The following is an 18,832-nucleotide window of genomic DNA, read 5'->3' as shown; positions in this document are numbered from 1 at the left end:
CTTAACCATAATCACACATCCACTGTCCTTATACATGTCGGATTCTAATTACCGCCTCCACGATCCGACCATGCCCCTAACAATAAAAGGCGGCCCGATCCATTTCGGCCCCTTCCTCGTCACCCCGCAGGTTCGTTAAAGCTCCGAGCCCCAAAGTTCAATTCAGACCCATCATAGCCCCAATTCAACGCTAACAAACGCCAATTGTCCTCTGGAAATCTATATAGGTCTTCCACCAAACCCCGCTAAGCATCGCCCTCGTAAACCTCAAACCCATCCTCCCAGGCCACGTCCTAATCTCCCCGCGCCGCGTCGTCCCGCGGGTAGCCGACCTGTCACCCCCCGAAACCGCCGATTTGTTTCTCACCGTGCGGCGCGTGGGCCGGATGATTGAGCGTGTTTATGGGGCCACGAGCTTGAATATTGCGATCCAGGATGGCGTGGATGCGGGCCAGAGTGTGCCGCATGTGCATGCACATATTATTCCGCGTCGGCGACAGGATTTGAGTAGCACGGATGAGGTGTATGAGAAGCTGGATGGAGAAGAGGGGGACTTGTCAAGGAGTTTGAAGGAAAAGGCCAAAGAACATGGGGGGAGGGTTATGGAAAGGCTGAAGGTAGATAATGAGGAGAGGGTTGCTAGGGGACCCGAGGAGATGGAGAAGGAGGCGGCTATGTTGGCAAAGGAGATGGCGAAAGAGCCTACTGATTAATTGATTGGCCGGTGTAGGTTGATTAAGTATGTATTTGCGATATACCCATTTTGCTTGATGCAACAGTTTGTATTGTCTAATGGTGCGGGTAGGATGGTATCTATTTGGCCGACCGACCGTACAACGCCTCCAGGTAAGAGTATATGATAGAAATAGACAGGTAAGAAAGGAAAAGAAAGAAACATGCGTATCGTCAGACATTTAGCCATCAACGTTTCACTCATGCAGACATGCATTAATTCGTAGACTGGGATGTTCTCGTCTTCCAGAGCGCCTCCCGCTCCTTCAGCACAGTCGCAGCCCATTCTTGGATCTCAGGAAGATAGATCTTCTTTGAGACATTCAAAAATTCTGCCAAATCAACATCGCCGCTCCGTTCGTATTCAACCATCTGGAGCAGAAGCTCCATCTTATCAACGTCGTGGACGAATTGCGCTTCGAGCGTCTCATTCGCTTCGTACTCGTTGAAGACGGCAAGGATGTCATCCCCAGCGAGCATTCCGCTTGGCACACCGCGCAATAAGGTCCCAGCGATATACTCCATCACAGCGGCCTCGCGACGGGCCTTTTCCGTCTTTTTGATCGGATCGGCGGGGGTGATGTCACCGACAAGCGATTCTGCCATATCATGGACAAGCGCCATTTTCATGCAATGTTGGAGGTTGAGGCGAGAGGCCAGAGAGGGCGGGGCGAGCATGGTCATCACTGACATGCGGTACATGTGGTCTGAGATTGACTCGCCGTTGTTGATGTCGAAGCGGCGCCATCCTTCGCGCTTTGTGGTCTTCAGTCGTTCGAGGAGGTGGAAGAAGGGAACTGGAGAGGAAGAGTTCTCTTCTATGGGGAAAGGAAAAGTGGATAGTACTAAGGTTTTGTTAGTTGCGGTGAGCAGATTATGTTTGGCGGGCTGTACTGACCGGACTGGGGGGTCCAGGAAGAATCGGCGGGGGTTTCAGAGCCCATATTGACAATGGCAATGGAACGAGAGAGAGGAGAGTTTCCAACGATAGATAGAGAGATCAAGAGGGGACAGAAATAAAAGAGCGAATATGGATAGCGGGGAGAAAAGAAGGAAGGGGAAGGAGGGCCTGGTTGGAGAAAATGAGTTTATCGCCGAACCAAACAATGAACCAACGCCGCTTTCTCTCCACTGTAAACAACTCGCCCTCCGCTTTGTCCTCTTCGCAAACCACCTCTGTCTGCCCTGTACATTAAATATATGCTAGGTATGCAAGCGCCCAATCCTTGGTGACATCACTGACAGACAGTTTTAGAATGCAAGCGTCCAAAGCCCCTCGTCCGAAACCATCCAATTGGCCTCCTCCATCCGCCCACACCGTCCTTATCCGCAATCTCCAACTATTGGAGCTCGATCAATTGGAAGACTGGCCTGGAATCACACTTCGCACTCTCTCGCCATCTTCCCAGAACCAGCGTCAACGCATCAAAGCTGTCGAATGGATCTTGTACCGGCTGGTCGCGCTTTGGGATCCAGAGACCGCTCGGGATGTAGGTTCGGTCTTCCACTCAGCCCACTTCTCTTGAAGAGTCCAGAAGAGCTGAATAATACCTGTCATGCTAGAAACTTCGCCCGTTTTTCCCTCCGTTAGAGCCTCTACAGTCTGTCAACCTGAGAGCTGCTCTTTTCCGTGTATTGTCTGACCTGAAGAAAAATGGCGATCTGGGCCGCGAGGCCATCTTGCGGAAGTCCATGCTTGACGATTGCAAAGGCGAGAAATTCGACGAACTTCTAGCTGTCTTCTCTACAAATGTTCTACGGGGCAGGAAAGTCCAAGACCTCAATCCGGCGATAGAGCTTTCTCTGGCTCCGGGTCTGACTCCGCAAGAATATCCGCTTCTCTTACCGCTCATTCTTGCCCACCGCGTGTCGCTGAATACACTCGGGGAACGTCGAGACCGTGTGCGCGATACTCATGACAAATTCTCGCAACTACTTGACAAGAAGAAGGACGAATTGGATACCCGCTCCACGCCTGGCACCCATGTCACCAACCAAAGTCAGGGTGCTGATCTGGAGGCCCTCGCCCGTGAGATAAGAGCCAATTGGCAGGGAAGCGTGGAATTTGCTGATACTTTACTCTATGGCGGATCTAAAAGCGGCCGCGACGCCTTCTTGGAGCTGCCGTTCGATAGCGCCTGGTCCCAGGCAAAGAAATCAACGGTTGACGATCTCCGTACCACCTCTAGCCGCCCCGATTTGGTTTTGGATCTTGAGACCCGTGTTTTGCGACAGAAAGCACGTTTACAAAGATGGCACCATTATTCTGCTTCTCTCAGGAATTCAGAAACAGCATCACCATTGAAACCTACAAACTCAGAAAAGCCCCCACAGCTTGTCTTCCGTGATCATCAAAACCTCACTGTTGCTAGTATTTCTAGATCTGTACGGCAGCCTGTTGACCGGAGGTCGCCAGCGACAGGCGACAAGGATATCCTGAATTCTATTTCTGAGGCAGTGGAACGCATAAATGGCCCGTCGCCGCAGCGACAGATCCCGTCGGTGTCTGTATCCGAATCGAAGCCCGAGTCAGAACAGAAGCAACCAAGGCAGATTTCATCAACCACAGGACCAGAAATATTCGAAACGCCTGCCAACTCCATAGAGATTGGACCTTCCAAAGAGCGACCCAGTGTACAGGGACCCAGGGGGTCTCACACTCTTATGGAACGCACTCGCAAATCCATGTCCTTATATGATGCGCTTCCTGAAAGCCCACCACCAGTCGAGCCCACTCCAGAGGACCTTCCCACAGAGCCCACTCCAAAGGAAGACTCTAGGGCACCGACTCCTGAGGAAGAACATAGAGAGTCTTTCAGTCTCGCCGAACGTACGCGGAAATCAATGTCATTATTGCCTCCTCCCCGTGAGCAACCCCATCCAAGCCGACGACGGTCTCGGAAATCTCGTGTCTCCTTCCCTGTGAACCAATTTGAGACTCCGACTAAGTCTTCTGCAGCCGACTTCCCCAGTCGCGCATCGACTCCGCGTGATGAACTATTCGAGGATCAGGCCGACTACGCAAGTGTCTTTAAGTCCCGGCCACGGATAGCACTGAGCCCTATTACCTCGCCAGCGGTACATGTTAGTCCAATTGGGGACTTTGACCTTAGTGCGGATGTAGCGTCAGAGGACGGTGCGGATGATTTGGATTATGCTGAAGTGGGATCACCTTCGGCTGCGCGAGGGAGATACTAATATTAATTGGAAGTCAGTCTTCCATTATCAATCTTTCAGCGCCTGAAAAATGAGCACCGAGGTCGCATTTATTTGCTCTAGTTTGCCTCTAATTTAGAACATTATAGAAGCTGATCATAATATAATACACGACACTTGTGATATTGTAGCATGGATTCCAATGTAACCGACTCCGACTCCATACCTGTCACTCCAAGAACTAAACGCCTTTCAAGATGAACCAACCACCGAACTCCTTACGTGCCCTTTGTATTCCGAGTGCGCCTGCGCTTTTGCGGTGGAAGGGGTGCTTCTTCAACATACTCTTCCTCCTCTTCCGCCTCCGACAGTCCGTCACCAGAAGCAGGTGATTCTTTTTCAGAAATGTTGGGAACTCGTCGCAGTGGAGGCTGTCTCTCTTCCACAATCAAGTCCCCATCGTCAACAGCATCGTCCCCACCAAGAAGAAATCCGCCACCACGATCAGCAACATCCTCTTCATCTATGAGCCCTGCTGGATGCCCTGGGGTCCCTGAGCCCGCCGACGTCGACGCTTGTGCTGCTGCCCTCCGACTAGCAAATGGGTTATACGCATCCGGCAAGTGCCCCTCCTCATCCTCAGCATACTCCTCCCTAACACGCTCGGCAATGCGCATCCCAAACAAGAACTTGCGCCAAGTTTGCAAGATTTTTGCTTCAGCTTTTCGTTGCTCCTTGCGGCGTTTCTCTTCGTTATCTGCGCGCCATGCATCCTTTACGAGATCTTTATTCTCGACTGCGACGACAACGCCTTCAATAACAGGGACTGCCATTTGAGAGCCAAATTCGAATCCTGTGACAGCCTCGGCGTAATCGATTCCGAGCTTTTTGCAGATCCGGGCGGTTCCTGGGAATGGAATGTGTACTGCGCCTCTGGGAACCATGCGCGGGACAAAGCAGTCGATGTTGCCGTAGTCATTTTTGGGAATCACTCCGTCAACGATGGGTGGAGGGATTATCTCCTGGGTCTGCTCAAAGGAGTAGAGACCCTGAAGGGGCTTCTGGCCTGTTATCCGGGCTTGTTCGTCGACTTCACGCTTGCGGAGTAGAGTGACGGCACGAATGGGGACACGCTTGAGAGGCATTGCAGAAGCTCGTGGTTCGCGACCTTCTTTGTGCCAACTCTCAGCGGTTTGGCATTTCACTACATCGGAGCGGCGGTACACATTTTCGGCTTTGGGGCTTTCAGCCGCAGTTGCTGTGCCCTTACCTTTAGCCTTGTTCTTCCCTCCTGGGGTGAATGTGCGGACAGCTTGGGCCTCTGGCCGGAGGGCTTCTTCGCGGCGGAGAAAGCGTTCTAGCACGAACTCGGTGGATGTGCGAAGGCTTTGTAGAGTATCAACGGCCTGATCGCTTGGTTTGGCTTTTGCCGGCCGATTGGGAGCGAGATCTTTGGCATCTTCTATATCATCAACGGCCGTGCGATCCTTGTATGAACGTTCATAATTGCGTAGAAGACAGCGAAACCAGTCCAAGGGATCGTCATCGGGGCCTTTCTTTCCCAGCCGGAAACCCTTGGTCTTCCCAGGCCAAGTTCGTCGGCGAAGATACCGTGTGGTGACTTCTTTGGCGGTTCTATCGGCTGAGAAGGCAATGACGTAGCATATTACCTGCTTAGCCTTCTCAGCTTTGGCGCCGCGGGGTTCCCAGCCAGCTTGGAGCTCTTGGGTAGCTGCCACCGCATTGGGGAGTACCAGCGGGTCGACAGAGATAATTTGATGCGTAATTGGAGACGCCGCTTCTGTCCAGTAGATGGGAAACGGGAGATCGTAGTCGGGTCGTTGGACGGATTTGCGGGTGCGCGAGGGGGGTTGGGTCTCTTCATTGTCCTCATCTTCGCTGCCGCTATCTGAGAACCCACCACCTTCTGATTCTGCCTTTGGCGTGTCTTGGGGCTTTCCGTTTGACTTTGAATAGGATTCCGCTTTTGTCCAACCAAAGCCCAACGGCTGCAGACTAGCGACAAGTCGAGCTTCGATCGAAAGGGCGCGAAGCAGTGCAGTAAAGAGTTGTGCACCAAGATCGCGAGAGCCCTCCATACGCTCAGCAGCCTGCCGGAACTCTTCAACATCGGAAATCCGCTCCCCGTACAATTCTGGATCGTGCTCGTCATGGTGAAACGAGGCTATTTGGGTCTGTAATTGAGACATGTGGCGGTATCCATGTTTTCGGAGTCCCGGTTTGGTGATTTTGAACTTGCTTTTCCAGTATGCAGCAAGGATACGCATCAAATGAATTATGGGATCTCCATTGCTCAGGTCAGGTTGCCCGGGTTCTTGCCGCGACGAGTCGTTTCCCCAATCGCGTTGGTGCGACGATGCCTTGCGTTTATTTTGCTTCCCCTTCTTTCCCTTCTTCGAAGGCTGCTCCTTTGGGGGCTCTGGCGGCTCAAGCCCAGATGCCCGACGCCATTTCTGCACTTCCTTTTGAATAGCAGGTGGCAGTTTCTGTCGGAGGATTTCATGGCATTTCGAGTCGTTTGCCCAGTCGTTGCGTACTACGTTATGGGCAAATAGACACTGCACATGCAGGCGGTGGATTAGAATTCGGATCTGGCGTTCAATCTTCGACGGCGCTTTCTGACCTTGGAGGATGTCCTCTAGATGCACCTCATTCTGATCTAGGGTCAACTCCAGGTTTTCCTGGGGAGAGACAAAACTTGTGGCAGGGGCGGCGGAATGGATCGCGTCTTCCCAATCGACCTCATCGGAGTCTGCATCATCGGAGTCGGATAAGGCCTCTTTGTTCTCTTCAGTTATGGCATTGTCAACATCGGTGGGGACGGGGGTTAGGGATGAGTCGGAGATCGGTGTTAGAGATCCGCTCGGGGCGGTTGTGGTCGCAGCAGCGGCATGGCATTGAGCAGGGGGAGGATCCTCAGAGGACTGGCGTTTAGAGGGAACGAAAGGGGGCATCCAGCAGATAGGAAAGCGAAAGACGATGGAAGAAAAGGTAGGGAGATTGCATTTGACGGAGGTGATGTGATGAAGAACCGAGGTTGAGGACTGGAGATGATGAAATCGGGGGATCTAAAGTATTTAATGGCGTCAATCCTGCCCCTCATTCCCCATTGCTCTGAACTCTCATATTTCGCATCCATACCTACCTCGTTTTACACCACAGGGCTTATATTATTCACAATGGAGGCAGTCAAGCGCTTCTTCTCATCTCCCCGATTCGCCGTCGCTGGGGCTAGCAATGACTCTCGGAAATTTGGCTACAAACGTACGAGCCCTAAGAATACCGTGCTACTATATAGACTGACTCTGATAGTTCTCGCCTGGTATCATCAACACTCACTGCCAGTGACTCCTCTGAATCCGCGGTCTCCAAGTATTCAGCTGTCGCCTACGCACTCCTACGATACCGTCGCATCGCCGCGGCTGCTGTCCTCCCCTTCACAGACTTCGTTATCCGTGGTGACTCCCCCGGCAGTTACTCTTCCTCTACTCCAGGAGGCTCACTCGGTGGGCATCCCCGCCGTCTGGTTGCAGCCAGGGACCTTTGACAATTCCGTGCTGGACTTTGCGCGGTCGCACTTTGAAGCGGTGATAGCCGGCGATGGCGGTCGCGGATCGGAGGGATGGTGTGTGCTAGTGGACGGAGAAGAGGGATTAGAGGCAGCCGGCGTAAACTGGACAAGCCAGAGACTGTAATTTCATAATTCCAGCGGTGAAAACCGCCGATGTCGAGGGTTGTTGGGAGGACGTTAATGTGGTGGCTGGGATTCGCTGGATTTCTTCACTTCTTCTGTTTTGGGGAAACTCCGCCCTTTCAAATTTCTCTCCTCTCTCACCGTCTCCATCTTTCCTCACCTTCACCCGTTGTCTACATCTCATGAATTAATGAATCAACGAATAAACTATTTTGATGATAATGCCGTCCTCGTCTTTCCTCTTCGACTCACCTGTTCCCCCACAGCTTGATCTCGTCGGTGCTCCGTCTCCTCTCTTCCAGGTTCCACCAACGCCTTCAGCCTCGTCCGCTCTATATCGCTCAATATCTGTTTCCCAGCGCAAAAGATGTCGCCCAGAGTTGGATCGTGGTCGAGTGAATGTGTTCCAGGCGCCGCCCCATCGCCCGCCAGCGCCAGTGAATGACTTCTTCGCCGATCTCGACGAGTCCTATGATCACGAGGACCATGATTTTCACCGTCCCAGTCGCTATCGCGACTACCCACAAACCCCTCTTGACACAAGCCTTACAGACACCGGCAAGGAACCTGATGAGTTTCGTCGCAAACGGTGTCGTCTTGAGGACCCTTCCCTAGTCATTGCTGCATCACCCTCTGGTATAGACGAAAAAGCCGTGGCACCTGAGCAAATGCCGGCCGAAGCTAGGCCGGTACGCTGGAGCCGCGCTGTCTTGAATGTGGTGGGAAAAGTCTGGGATTTTTGTTGGTCTGGGCCTTTTCGCGGATTCTATGCTGGTGGTGGTCGAGGGTATCCTCTTGACCCTCCACACTCTCCTCCTGGAGAAACTCCACAAAACTACACACCCACATCCTATGCTCCCCGACCTTCACCTTCATCGACACTTCCTCCAGCCACCGAGAAAGGCATAGTCTCTGTACCGGGCGAGTATCCGCTCGACACCGGAGAGGACGCACTCCACGGGAACTGGGTCATGGTTTCCCCCAGCGAAGTTGCCGGGAGTTATAACAGCCCTTCTACTCGGCCCCGTTCGCGAAAGTGCCATGTGCCTCGCAATCGTGTGGTCCATCGCCGGACGCCATCTAAACGATCACTTGTACCGCATCCTACCTCGACTTTTTCGGCTCCAGCAAAGCCGCACGAGAGCCCAGTCTCGGTGGAAACCCAGCGTTACCTTGCAAAACAACGGCGAATGGAGCGCGAAGAGGACGCTAGCTTGCGACGCTTAAACCGTCAGTTACAAGCCATGATCCAGGAAGGGAAGCAGGCGCTTGGGACGCGCGTGGAGATCGACGACATGGACACGGAAGATTGAAAATCATTGCTATCCTCTTATACCCGACACTCTCTCTTGCGCAAGCTTTGTATTCTTCTTCTTTCGTTTTACTGTACTTCTTATTTGAAGCCCTTGATGACCAATGACGAGACATGAACATGACAGCCAACAATGCTTTATTTTTACTCTATATGATAATCCCAGTGATAGCTAGCGATAGCAATGACTTCGCACGAGAATGAATCCAAACAATCAATATCAACATGAACATGAACATGAACCAAGCCACTCCATCTCATCCCACTCTATCCTGCCAATAGTTCTTAGTACCTCACCTCCTTCTCAACCCATCAATTTACCCACTGGCTCCCCTCCCACTTTAAGGCCCTGGACAATAGGTTTAATCAAGCCACCACCCGCTGCTGCTCCCAATAGTGTCGAACCCTGAAGACGTTTGTCCTGGATTCTAAGTTAGTCAAGCCACGCGGTTCCCATCTGCGTTTCACTGAACGGAGGAAGAGGCGAGATTTGAAGATAGGGAAAAACGAACCACTTGTACTGGGGCCGCCATCCCGACGGACACAAGCAGAGGGATAATGATGGCAGTGAGAGAGAGCTTCATTGTTGCGGTTCGTTTGTAGTGTGGATCTGTTTGGCTTGGGTAGCGTTGGGCTCGGTTTCTTTTTTTGACGAGAGTAGTAAGTAGTAGTCTGCAAATAGAGATAAACGTGGTACTTGGGTGATTTATACTATCCCTTGAGTAAAACGTGAGAGAGATTTTTGTTTTATGCAGGGGTGGGTGGGACGCCCCTTGTGCTTCATTCTCGCGCACCGCGTCCCGCATTCCTCATCCCGTGGCTTCGGGACCAAGGTCTGCTAAATCACTGGGGTTTGGCGCATGTTTGCAAACGGGAGAGGCGATTGCTTAAGCTTTGTGGTGGCGTACTATGCTGCGGTATTTCGGTGTTTGGCATGCGCTGATGCGGCTGCTTAGAGGTAGATTGTAGTATGGGTTGTATACACCAACCAAAAGTCTAATCCAACACCACGGAGATTACTATGCTAGGGGCTTCACCTTCGTATAACTCTCAAAACTTCGATTCCCATCCACGTACGGAGATAATCAAAACAAAATTACTGATTATCAAACGGCAACCCAGCCCCCTTTCTGATCGCCCCATACACACCTGCAATGTCCCCCTTCTCCCCCTTCTCCTCCTTCACAACCTTCAAATAATCATCTGTCACCTTCACACTGGGCAACGTCATCCCCGAAGCCCCCGCCAGATTCGCCGCATGCCTCAAATCCTTTCTCGCCAAATCAACCGCAAAAAGCGGCTCGTCGCGCTTAAAGTAGTCCCCGGTCGTCATGCGCTCTGCATACTTCGCAAACGGGCCGGGGAACATCGTAGACACCCACTGCTTGTAAGCATCGGTGCCCAGTCCTGATTTTTCAGCCGCTACCATGCCCTCAGCGAGTGTCTCGACCGTGTTGAGGATGAATGTGTTGCCGAGGACTTTCATTAGAGAGGCCCGGCCTACGTCGTTGACGCTCTCGGGCCCGAGATCCAATACAGCCTTTGAGGTTACGTTTACAAGGAATGGCTGGATGCGGTTGATAGCGTCTGGAGAGCCGGCAGGTACGACGACCATGTGGCCTGCGTCTGCGGCATTGGGTGCACCGAAGACAGGGCAGGCGATGAAGATTGCGCCGTGGGAGGCGAGGGTGGCGTGTGTGCGTCTAGATGTATCTGGGTGAACGGTGGAGCAGTCGACGATGATTTTGTCTTTGATAGTAAGACTGTCATCTGAGGTGATGGTGTTGATGATCTGGTCGAGAGCTGCGTCGTCGCCAACGCAGATGAAGGTGATGGAGGCGTCCTTGACGGCTGCGGGGAGCGATGACGCAGCGATGGCAGATTGTGGTTTCTCGGAGGTGAGAGACGCTGCGAAGGCCTCGGCCTTGGAAGTTGTCCTGTTGTACAGGATCAGAGGGGATTGCTGGGGGCCTTTCAGGGCGATGTTTCGGCTCATTCCCTGGGGTTTCTTAGCAACTCCGAGTGTACGCATGGAGGGGCAGTTGACGAACGTACCCGGCCGATGTTACCAAGGCCAATCCAGGCTACTGTTTCCGAGGCCATGCTTGAGAGTTGTTCTTGCAGCTGTCAAAATCTAGTATACTAATGGTGATGATGAATACTTACTGGTCAAATTGATGAGAAGTCGCAAGATAGTTTGTTATTATTATGTAGCGGTTTAGAGATTAACCGGAGTTGCTTACGAACAAGGAACCCAACTTGAGTCATGGTTGATCATCTCTCTTCTCCACCATGGCCCAGAAGCTGAGAAGCTTGTTTTTGAGTCAATTACCTGTCTGACATCCAGCTTCACCATGTATTTAAATTCCTAGTTTTGAGCTCGTTTTCGAAACTAAGATAATGGCAGGTTGGGTGCGGTCGTGAAGGCCGCCGATATCGTCCGAAGCTGTATACCGAGGGGTTTTTACAGTTAAAATAAAGACAAATGATTCAATCAGCCGTCGTTGTGATGAAATTAGGACTGCGGTGGTATCTGGAAGCAGTAAATTAAAAACACAAATAAACCAGCTTAAGCTTGCATCAATTCAATGAGCTTCTCGCACGCCACGACTCGTCCTTCCACAGGCCCGAGTTTCGATGCAATCACCTTCGCTTTCTCTTGCATTGTGGACGACTCCTCACTGTGCACGACACGGAGTAATGCATCACATAGTTCGGGTGCATTGATCGCAGGCGCAGTCTTTTTGCTTCCCCATACCCCCACACCCAAGTACTCAACGCGCGCTGCGTATTCGTATGTGTCGTACCAAACGGGAATCACGATCTGTGGTACACCAGCCCTAAGTAGATATCAGCGAGCGCTCTAACCTAATTCAATCCAAACCCGACTTACCGAATAGCTTCGTTGTATGAGTTGGCCCCTCCATGGTGAACCATACAGCACACATGTCCGCTTTGGAGAATACAAATCGGCTCGACAGGCAACCATTCCTCTATACGAACACGCCCAGCAGTCACTTCAGCGAATATACTTTTCAGAGCCATAGGCACCCAATCTGCATCCCCACTATCACGGTCAACTTTCAGCTTCCAAAGCACCTGAACGCCCGGCCCAGCATCCAGCAGCCTGCGAACTCCGTGCGCGAAATTCCTCGCCTGCTCGCTATTGAAGCACACATTGGATCCGAGATTCACCAGCACCGTGGGCCTCTGGGCCAACCATTTAGCCAGTCCCGGGCTCTCTTCACTAATGGGACGATGGGGGCGCAGGATTGGACCGCAACGTGTAATGTAACTTGCAGCAAAGCACGGGAAATCGATTTCCGCGTGGGAAGCCAACAACACTGGAACGGGGTTTTCTTCACTTGCTGCCATGATTGGGTACGGTCCCTCAATGCCTTCGGCATGACGACGGTCATTGATTGCCTTGATAGCGGGTGATCTCACCATTTTGATTGCCGCGTTGATAGCGAGAAGGGCATTCGGTAAGATGTATTTCCAGGGGACGGGGAATGGGTATCCAGAACTGAGACTATTGACGAGTGTTAGCATGAGGGATATGATGTGCAAATATGGACACAGGAGTCAACTCGGTATCAAACGGCACTTACGTTGGGTATTTCCAAAGATTGCCTAGCATGGGCTGTATAACATGGTCCTTGGCAGTATTTGGACTCAACACCGCGTACTTGCAACCGAGTTGGCGACATGCATCGATGGCCTGGGCGAGAAGCGGTTCCACAACTACGATCGATGGTTGTACTTGCTTGATGATCTCAGCACATCTCTGGTAAACTGCGATGTATTCATCACCAGTCCAAGGCGCCATAAACTCAAACAGTTTCGTATACGAATCAAGAGCGCCAAGGAACCCGGTCTGGTGGGCGGCAAAAGAGTCGCTGAGCGGCATTGTTGTCGTTGCAGCGTCGACCATGCACCGGCCTGGGAGTGAATGGAAGATTGCTGCCGTGGTGGATGTGGACTGTGTTAGAACAGCAGCCTGGATATTCAGCTGGGAGACGGCATTTTCTAGTTGCGGGAATGAGGCGATATGGACTGTGTATGACTGTCGGATGAGGAACTCATGGGCAACAGTTAGAACGGCCGTGGCCTGTCCCAGCTCTTGGTTGGTCAAGAACAACACTGCTTTGGTCGCCATTGCAAATGTTCAGGTTGGAGGGGGAAGAAAGAGGGGTGGGGGAAGGTGGGATGTTTTATAGGAACATTAGTGGGAGTGAATGTCAGTTGTGTTATGCATTTGCAGGGTACTATTGGATAGTACGTAGTGAATTGTTCCAATGTTAGGGCTGATTTAAAAGCAGCTGAAAGGCACAAGGCAAATCATTCACTTCAGAGCCTCAAAGGTCAGTCACACAATCTTTGATCGGTTTAAACAGATGATACATATGATACATAGGATATTTTTGATGTTTATTTTTGTTTGAGAACCTTCATACACCCTGTGTTAGCATGGTGGAGTCTCATGGGTACACAAATGACAAGGCCTTCCCAGTATGTACGATTCTGGTGTTTGGATGAGGTGTATTCAAGGCACCTACAGTGTCCCACGAGGTTTGTCCCTTGCTTAGATGGCTAGTTGCCGATTAACATTGTATCTAGCAGCGTAAAATAACCCAGTTTGCTATTGGAAAAGCCCAGGAGTACTGCGGCCCGCGCTGACGAACAACACCTATATAAAAATGTAATAGGAAAGATGTCTGAACACAGACAGGTAACAGCCAGAGATCAAATATTCCAATATTTATCAAAAACCAAACCTCTTACTGTCTAACAGTCTTTGTCGCCGGGTTTGACACTGACTCTATCCAACAAAATCTTCGAGGTCGCCAGCGACCTCTCCATCTTTCGTACACTGGCTTAGAACAGCGTCAGCCCCGTCTGCAAGAAGCCACGGGTTTGAGATTCTCTGACGCTCAACACATTAGATAGATTGCTTGAGTTAGGCACGTACACCGGAATCCGGCTTGATGTCCCAGAAGATGGGATGGTCGCCAAGAATCTCTTCGAGGGTAGGAGCCGTGGGAACTATATATCATTCTTACTGTTTGTTCAGCCACGTGGGTATAACAGACACGTACACCCAAGGCCACAGGAACAAAATGGGCCACCAAGGCAATGACGATAAGTCGGGACATTGTCAATACAAGTGCGATTGAGAGTTCAAACAATCGGTTATAGCTTGAGAGGGAATCTCCACGGTTTAGAGGTGAAAGTGAATCTTCAAAAGATGACAACGGCCTATTTATGATAGTGTGAGAGCCGGCTCAATAACATATCCTCTCTAAGTATCTGGACAGCGAACAATGTATGTATGAAGAAAATCGAGATAGAAAATCATCATGTCTCTTAACTAGATGGTTGGCCGACAAACATTAACGAAACAGGAGGGTAGCTCTGTTGTTCTCGAACCGACTGTTCCACAGTCAAGAGAAGCCGCGTAGTGCGAATATGAAGTTCTACAACTCAAGTTAGACTTAGCTTGTGGACTCGGAAGTTGGAGAATTTACCATCGATGCATATCTCATAGCTGGAAAACGATTCTTCATCGCGGTGGACAAGTACGGGAAAATTTGAATCTAGTTTGGTATCTTCTCGAACCCGAAATTTCAGGCCGACGTTCTTGCTTTGGTCAACCCACAGAATGTTAGAGCCTTGGCTTGTCGAGACGCCACCGCGATGTCGAGGATTTTGTGGAGGATTTGCTTGGGTCTTGAGCCAATTTCGGAACAGTCTCACCACACCATCCTCAACATTCACGGCACTTAGGAGGGCAGTCGTTCCTGGGAAAACCTTCACCACGTTCACCACAACGCATAGTTGGGAAAAGTCTTCAAATCCTTCTATGGTAACAGGTCGCCGTACAGTGAGTGGATCGTTAAGGGCGTCCTCGGTATCTTGAATAATCAGCATATTGAATCTCGCGGCATCTGCGACGACAGAGGTACCATACCCATGTGCTCGGTCGGTGCCACATCAGCTGAGCCCTCCTCTTCTGATTCTACAGGTCTAAATATCGAGTATACCGAACCCAATCTCCCAAGTTGCTTTGCCGTGTCGATGTTCTCGTAGAGCGAACCCTCTCCCTCATACTTGTCACTTAAGCCGGGCGTGCCGACGTATTTGCAGAAGACGTGGGGTTCAGTCAGTTTAGACGTCGGGTGAAAGCACTCTAGGATCAGCTTATACTCTGTTAACGACGCCGAAAGTAGGAGTCGGTAGTGTAGAAGACGTAAGACGAGGGCATGGAAGCGTTGAGAGACAGTCGCTAGATGGAGGAGCTCGCGGGTGGTAAAGGGCGTGAGAATTTGCACGAATACCTAGTCACATCAATCAGCGTATTCTCCATGGCTAGGTAGGTAGATGGTGGATCGCACCTCATTCGGCAGGGAATATAGATGTAGGTCTGCCGTCGAATTGAGAGCCATTGCAAAGACTTGGTCATTGCCTGGGGTGCGGGGTAGTGTGGGAAAGTCACCTATCACCTAGGCCTGAGGCGATGTGAACCATGTCCTTGAGCCTTAATACCACATGTAGCAAAAGTAAAGGGCCTTCGTAATCATCTGGAGACCTGCGACTGCTTATCCAGTGAGCGGTAAAGTATATGGACTTATGCAGAGTACTCCGCACTTTAGCTCACAAGCCGCCTTACGTCATTTATTGCCCTGGAAATCAGGCAAGTATCGGCCCGAGTCGGCGAACGCCGAAGAGATTTGATCTTTTCGGCTCCCCGTTCCTGGCTCCATACAAAAATGAAGGGGCAAAAAGGCTGATGCTCCGGTGCGCATATGGTATACTACTTAGTAGTCCAGATTCCCTAAAACGATGTTTGCTAAATGTGCGGATTGTAATTCGTCGAATACAATCCACTGTATCTGATAAATTCACCACAGCAAACTTGAAACATAGCAATCTTTGTAGCCCTCGCAGTCAATTAACCCGAAGGAAATTACCCGGTCCAAGCAATGGCAGCGGCTCCAGAGTGGTATTCGGACAGGAAACGCCCCTCCACGCCCGGAAGATTTTCCCCTTCGGTTCCCCGCGGCCTTCCCCTCCACATGGCCTTTCAACAGCTCGCTTCTAATAAATCTTTTTCTCCCCCTAATTCTACTTGATTTTATTTTCAAGCTCTCGATCGGTCATTATACAAATTCGCAATGGTTGAAAGTGTTCTTGACGACATCTCCCACCGGAGATACAACCCCCTCACTGGAGCATACGTGCTTGTCTCTCCCCACCGCACCAAGCGGCCCTGGCAGTAAGTCGCGTCTTGATGTCGAACATATATCCATGCAGTGCTTTCTTTTTGGAGACTGTGCGATGTATGCCAATATCGCATAAAATGTTAATCATGCGAACAGAGGCGCCCAGGAAACTCCCTCAAAGACAACGCTCCCTGACTACGACGCTACCTGCTACCTATGCCCAGGTAACAAGCGCGCACAAGGAGATCATAATCCCAAGTACGACAAGACTTTTGTCTTCGTAAACGATTACAGCGCTGTCAAAGAAGAGCAGGCGGCTTACCAGCCAGAATCCGGCGACGGTAAGATCATCCTACACTAGGACACTTCAAAGACGGCAACTTTTCTAACTATTACCCCAGATGCTGAATCATTCTTCCTGCGCGCCGACCCCGTCACTGGGAAATGCTACGTACTCACCTTCTCCGCCGCCCACAATCTGACCCTAGCCGATCTCACCCCCGCCGAGATTGTCCCTGTCATAAGCGCCTGGACAGACATTTACATCGCACACCTGTCGCCCGACTCCCCGCTCGCAGCGGCCGCCTCCAACATCACCATCTCCCCCGACTCCCCTGCCGCAAGCCTCACCAAGCCCAAGGAGCAGTACCGCTACATGCAGATCTTCGAAAACAAGGGCGCGGCCATGGGCTGCTCAAACCCGCACCCGCACGGCCAGATCTGGACGACCAGTTCTCTCCCCGACGAACCAGCCGCCGAATTGCAGCAGCTACAAAAGTACCGCCGCGAGCATGGTGGAAGACACATGCTGGCCGACTATGCCGCACTCGAGAGTAAGAAACAGGAGCGCGTGGTCTTTGAAAACGATGCGTTCCTCGTCGTCTGCCCCTGGTGGGCTGTGTGGCCATTCGAGACCATGATCGTTAGCAAAACGCACAAGCGTGCCCTGGTTGACCTCAATGAGAACGAGAGAGCACAGCTCGCTGAGGCGATTGCCGAGGTGACCAGGCGGTACGATAATCTATTTGAAACGCATTTCCCTTACAGCATGGGCATTCACCAGGCGCCGCTGGAGGGGACGGAGGAGGAGATTGAGGCGTCATATCTGCATTTGCATTTCTATCCGCCTTTGTTGCGGAGTGCGACAGTAAGGAAGTTCCTTGTTGGGTAAGTCATTCCTTTCTCTGCTCTTTTTCTCATTTTTCGCCTGTCGTGGCTGGTTTCTAACAGGTCGGGATAGGTTTGAGTTGATGGCTGAGCCTCAGCGTGATATCACCCCGGAACAGGCTGCCGCAAGGTTACGGGGTTGTGGGGGCGAGTTGTATCGGAAGAAATTGGATCTCTGAACCGTCAGATTGGTTTCACCTAATGTAGTAGTAGTATGATGTGTGATAGATGAGAATAAAAAATGTGGATGAGCACATTCATCATTCAGTAGGATCTACACACGATACAAACCTATACACCGCATGACGCTATAAAGCTATGAAGTTGTGGAGCTAGAGATGCACGCGGGAGAAGCAAAGGGAAAAAAGGTGGAATTCGTCAAGAGACCCGATCAGTCATCCGGAGTCACATAATATTTCTTTTCGATTTCTAAATATGAAACCCTATTTCATTTTCCATTGCCCAATATCATATGCTAACCCGCCGGAATAGCAGTGCGTGCAATGCAGGAACCCAGAGCCGAACAAGGAAATCGCAAAATTAGAAGACAAGAGCAGCACCCTTGGTCTTCTTGTCACCACTGTAGAGAAAGTATTAGGTTAGCAACCATATAGGTATTTTGATGGTTCTCAAGGGGATAGCGTACCCAAGCTCGAAGTGCTTGCAGCGCTTCAGAGCGAGCTGCTTCTTGGTCTTGCACTGAGTGCACTCGAGACGAAGGACGACCTTCTTGGTGGTCTTGGCCTTCTTGTGGAAGACGGGCTTGGTCTGACCACCGTAACCGCTCTGCTTTCGGTCGTAACGGCGCTTACCCTGGGCGAACAGAGAGGCCTGGATTGTTGGAGACGTATCAGTATTCGTTCTGTATATTTTTGATGTCGGTGGGAGTCGGGAGGATTCACCTTTCCAGCCTTGTACTGGGTGACCTTGTGCTGGGTGTGCTTGTGGCACTCCTTGCCCTTGCAGTACGTCTTGCGGGTCTTGGGGATGTTGACCTAATGGCACGAAAGAACTTCGTCAGCTTCTGGTGTGGATTTTATTTGATCGAACAGTAGTTGGGCCACGCCTTGTCATATCCCTGGTCATCGAAGAAAGATTGATTCGAAGTGTAAGCGAAATCGCGGGCCGGATTCAATATTGTCGAGGCGCGGTCGGGAATTATTGAATATAGACAGGTCTTCGATCGCACACTGTCATATTGTAGATGTCTCAGGACTTGCTCATCATAAGAGTCGTCCCACAATCTGTCCGCCACTCTCGCACGCCAAAGTCTGCATTTTGCATCGACCATTTCCATATCACATTATACATTTGGCGTTATAACCGTCTTCAGAGTTCTCCGTCATCGTCTCATGGTTGTCTTATGCCGTCGTAACCGGTGCATCGAATAGTCCGCGAACACTCATTTTTTTCAAATCGAATTTCTCCAAATCCCAGGGACCGACAGCGCACACTCAGATAAAGGATTCTCGTCTCTTACCATTTTGACTGATTTCGCCGGCTCGCGGGTTTGCTGGTCGTTAGTTG

At 51.1% G+C, this 18,832-nt stretch overlaps 10 protein-coding genes across 10 annotated transcripts; 5 read left to right on the top strand and 5 right to left on the bottom strand.

The window, feature by feature from the left end:
• Positions 1-70: 70 nt before the first annotated feature.
• On the top strand, positions 71-713 carry ASPSYDRAFT_150713 (HIT family protein; the record flags this gene model as incomplete). The annotated part of the gene is made up of 2 exons (XM_040842028.1): positions 71-130; positions 228-713. The coding sequence occupies 2 exons, from the start codon at positions 71-73 to the stop codon at positions 711-713; spliced, it is 546 nt and encodes a 181-aa protein (XP_040702688.1).
• A 235-nt stretch (positions 714-948) lies between these two features.
• Positions 949-1,676, bottom strand: ASPSYDRAFT_58086 (HD domain-containing protein; the record flags this gene model as incomplete). Its single annotated transcript, XM_040849478.1, has 2 exons — positions 949-1,577; positions 1,631-1,676. 2 exons carry the CDS (start codon positions 1,674-1,676, stop codon positions 949-951), a joined length of 675 nt encoding a protein of 224 aa, XP_040702687.1.
• Positions 1,677-1,988: 312 nt separating this feature from the next.
• On the top strand, positions 1,989-3,930 carry ASPSYDRAFT_151103 (uncharacterized protein; the record flags this gene model as incomplete). Its single annotated transcript, XM_040842069.1, has 3 exons — positions 1,989-2,222; positions 2,296-3,364; positions 3,458-3,930. 3 exons carry the CDS (start codon positions 1,989-1,991, stop codon positions 3,928-3,930), a joined length of 1,776 nt encoding a protein of 591 aa, XP_040702686.1.
• A 236-nt stretch (positions 3,931-4,166) lies between these two features.
• On the bottom strand, positions 4,167-6,863 carry ASPSYDRAFT_58099 (Rad4 family protein; the record flags this gene model as incomplete). Its single annotated transcript, XM_040849480.1, has 2 exons — positions 4,167-5,122; positions 5,159-6,863. The coding sequence occupies 2 exons, from the start codon at positions 6,861-6,863 to the stop codon at positions 4,167-4,169; spliced, it is 2,661 nt and encodes an 886-aa protein (XP_040702685.1).
• Positions 6,864-7,088: 225 nt separating this feature from the next.
• On the top strand, positions 7,089-8,916 carry ASPSYDRAFT_58083 (CoA-binding protein; the record flags this gene model as incomplete). The annotated part of the gene is made up of 4 exons (XM_040849477.1): positions 7,089-7,173; positions 7,222-7,534; position 7,642; positions 7,870-8,916. The coding sequence occupies 4 exons, from the start codon at positions 7,089-7,091 to the stop codon at positions 8,914-8,916; spliced, it is 1,446 nt and encodes a 481-aa protein (XP_040702684.1).
• Positions 8,917-10,011: 1,095 nt separating this feature from the next.
• Positions 10,012-13,074, bottom strand: ASPSYDRAFT_58082 (uncharacterized protein; the record flags this gene model as incomplete). Its single annotated transcript, XM_040849476.1, has 6 exons — positions 10,012-10,914; positions 10,971-11,019; positions 11,519-11,755; positions 11,809-12,447; positions 12,527-12,548; positions 12,609-13,074. The coding sequence occupies 6 exons, from the start codon at positions 13,072-13,074 to the stop codon at positions 10,012-10,014; spliced, it is 2,316 nt and encodes a 771-aa protein (XP_040702683.1).
• Positions 13,075-14,282: 1,208 nt separating this feature from the next.
• ASPSYDRAFT_150741 (F-box protein) lies at positions 14,283-15,361 on the bottom strand (the record flags this gene model as incomplete). Its single annotated transcript, XM_040842033.1, has 4 exons — positions 14,283-14,392; positions 14,444-14,822; positions 14,909-15,253; positions 15,311-15,361. The coding sequence occupies 4 exons, from the start codon at positions 15,359-15,361 to the stop codon at positions 14,283-14,285; spliced, it is 885 nt and encodes a 294-aa protein (XP_040702682.1).
• ASPSYDRAFT_979461 (uncharacterized protein) lies at positions 15,306-16,321 on the top strand. Its single transcript, XM_040853248.1, has 2 exons — positions 15,306-16,191; positions 16,295-16,321. Exon 1 carries the CDS (start codon positions 15,538-15,540, stop codon positions 16,015-16,017), a length of 480 nt encoding a protein of 159 aa, XP_040702681.1. The 5' UTR covers positions 15,306-15,537; the 3' UTR covers positions 16,018-16,191; positions 16,295-16,321.
• On the top strand, positions 15,980-17,863 carry ASPSYDRAFT_45288 (UDP-glucose:hexose-1-phosphate uridylyltransferase). The gene is made up of 4 exons (XM_040847010.1): positions 15,980-16,191; positions 16,295-16,479; positions 16,540-17,305; positions 17,379-17,863. Exons 1-4 carry the CDS (start codon positions 16,091-16,093, stop codon positions 17,482-17,484), a joined length of 1,158 nt encoding a protein of 385 aa, XP_040702680.1. The 5' UTR covers positions 15,980-16,090; the 3' UTR covers positions 17,485-17,863.
• ASPSYDRAFT_58079 (60S ribosomal protein eL42) lies at positions 17,846-18,788 on the bottom strand (the record flags this gene model as incomplete). The annotated part of the gene is made up of 4 exons (XM_040849475.1): positions 17,846-17,885; positions 17,952-18,136; positions 18,208-18,300; positions 18,786-18,788. The coding sequence occupies 4 exons, from the start codon at positions 18,786-18,788 to the stop codon at positions 17,846-17,848; spliced, it is 321 nt and encodes a 106-aa protein (XP_040702679.1).
• Positions 18,789-18,832: the final 44 nt, after the last annotated feature.

This window comes from Aspergillus sydowii (genome assembly GCF_001890705.1).
Source record: "Aspergillus sydowii CBS 593.65 unplaced genomic scaffold ASPSYscaffold_5, whole genome shotgun sequence".
Classification (NCBI taxonomy): domain Eukaryota; kingdom Fungi; phylum Ascomycota; class Eurotiomycetes; order Eurotiales; family Aspergillaceae; genus Aspergillus; species Aspergillus sydowii.
Note: the sequence above shows the minus strand (reverse complement) of the source record. Positions and strands in the feature narration are given on the sequence as shown.

Coding starts and splice junctions, on each gene's coding strand:
- ASPSYDRAFT_979461 (XM_040853248.1), top strand. CDS start 15,538: ATGGACTTATGCAGAGTACTCCGCACTTTAGCTCACAAGCCGCCTTAC.
- ASPSYDRAFT_45288 (XM_040847010.1), top strand. CDS start 16,091: ATGGTTGAAAGTGTTCTTGACGACATCTCCCACCGGAGATACAACCCC. Junction 16,192..16,294: donor CGCACCAAGCGGCCCTGGCA/GTAAGTCGCGTC, acceptor TCATGCGAACAG/AGGCGCCCAGGAAACTCCCT. Junction 17,306..17,378: donor GTAAGGAAGTTCCTTGTTGG/GTAAGTCATTCC, acceptor AGGTCGGGATAG/GTTTGAGTTGATGGCTGAGC.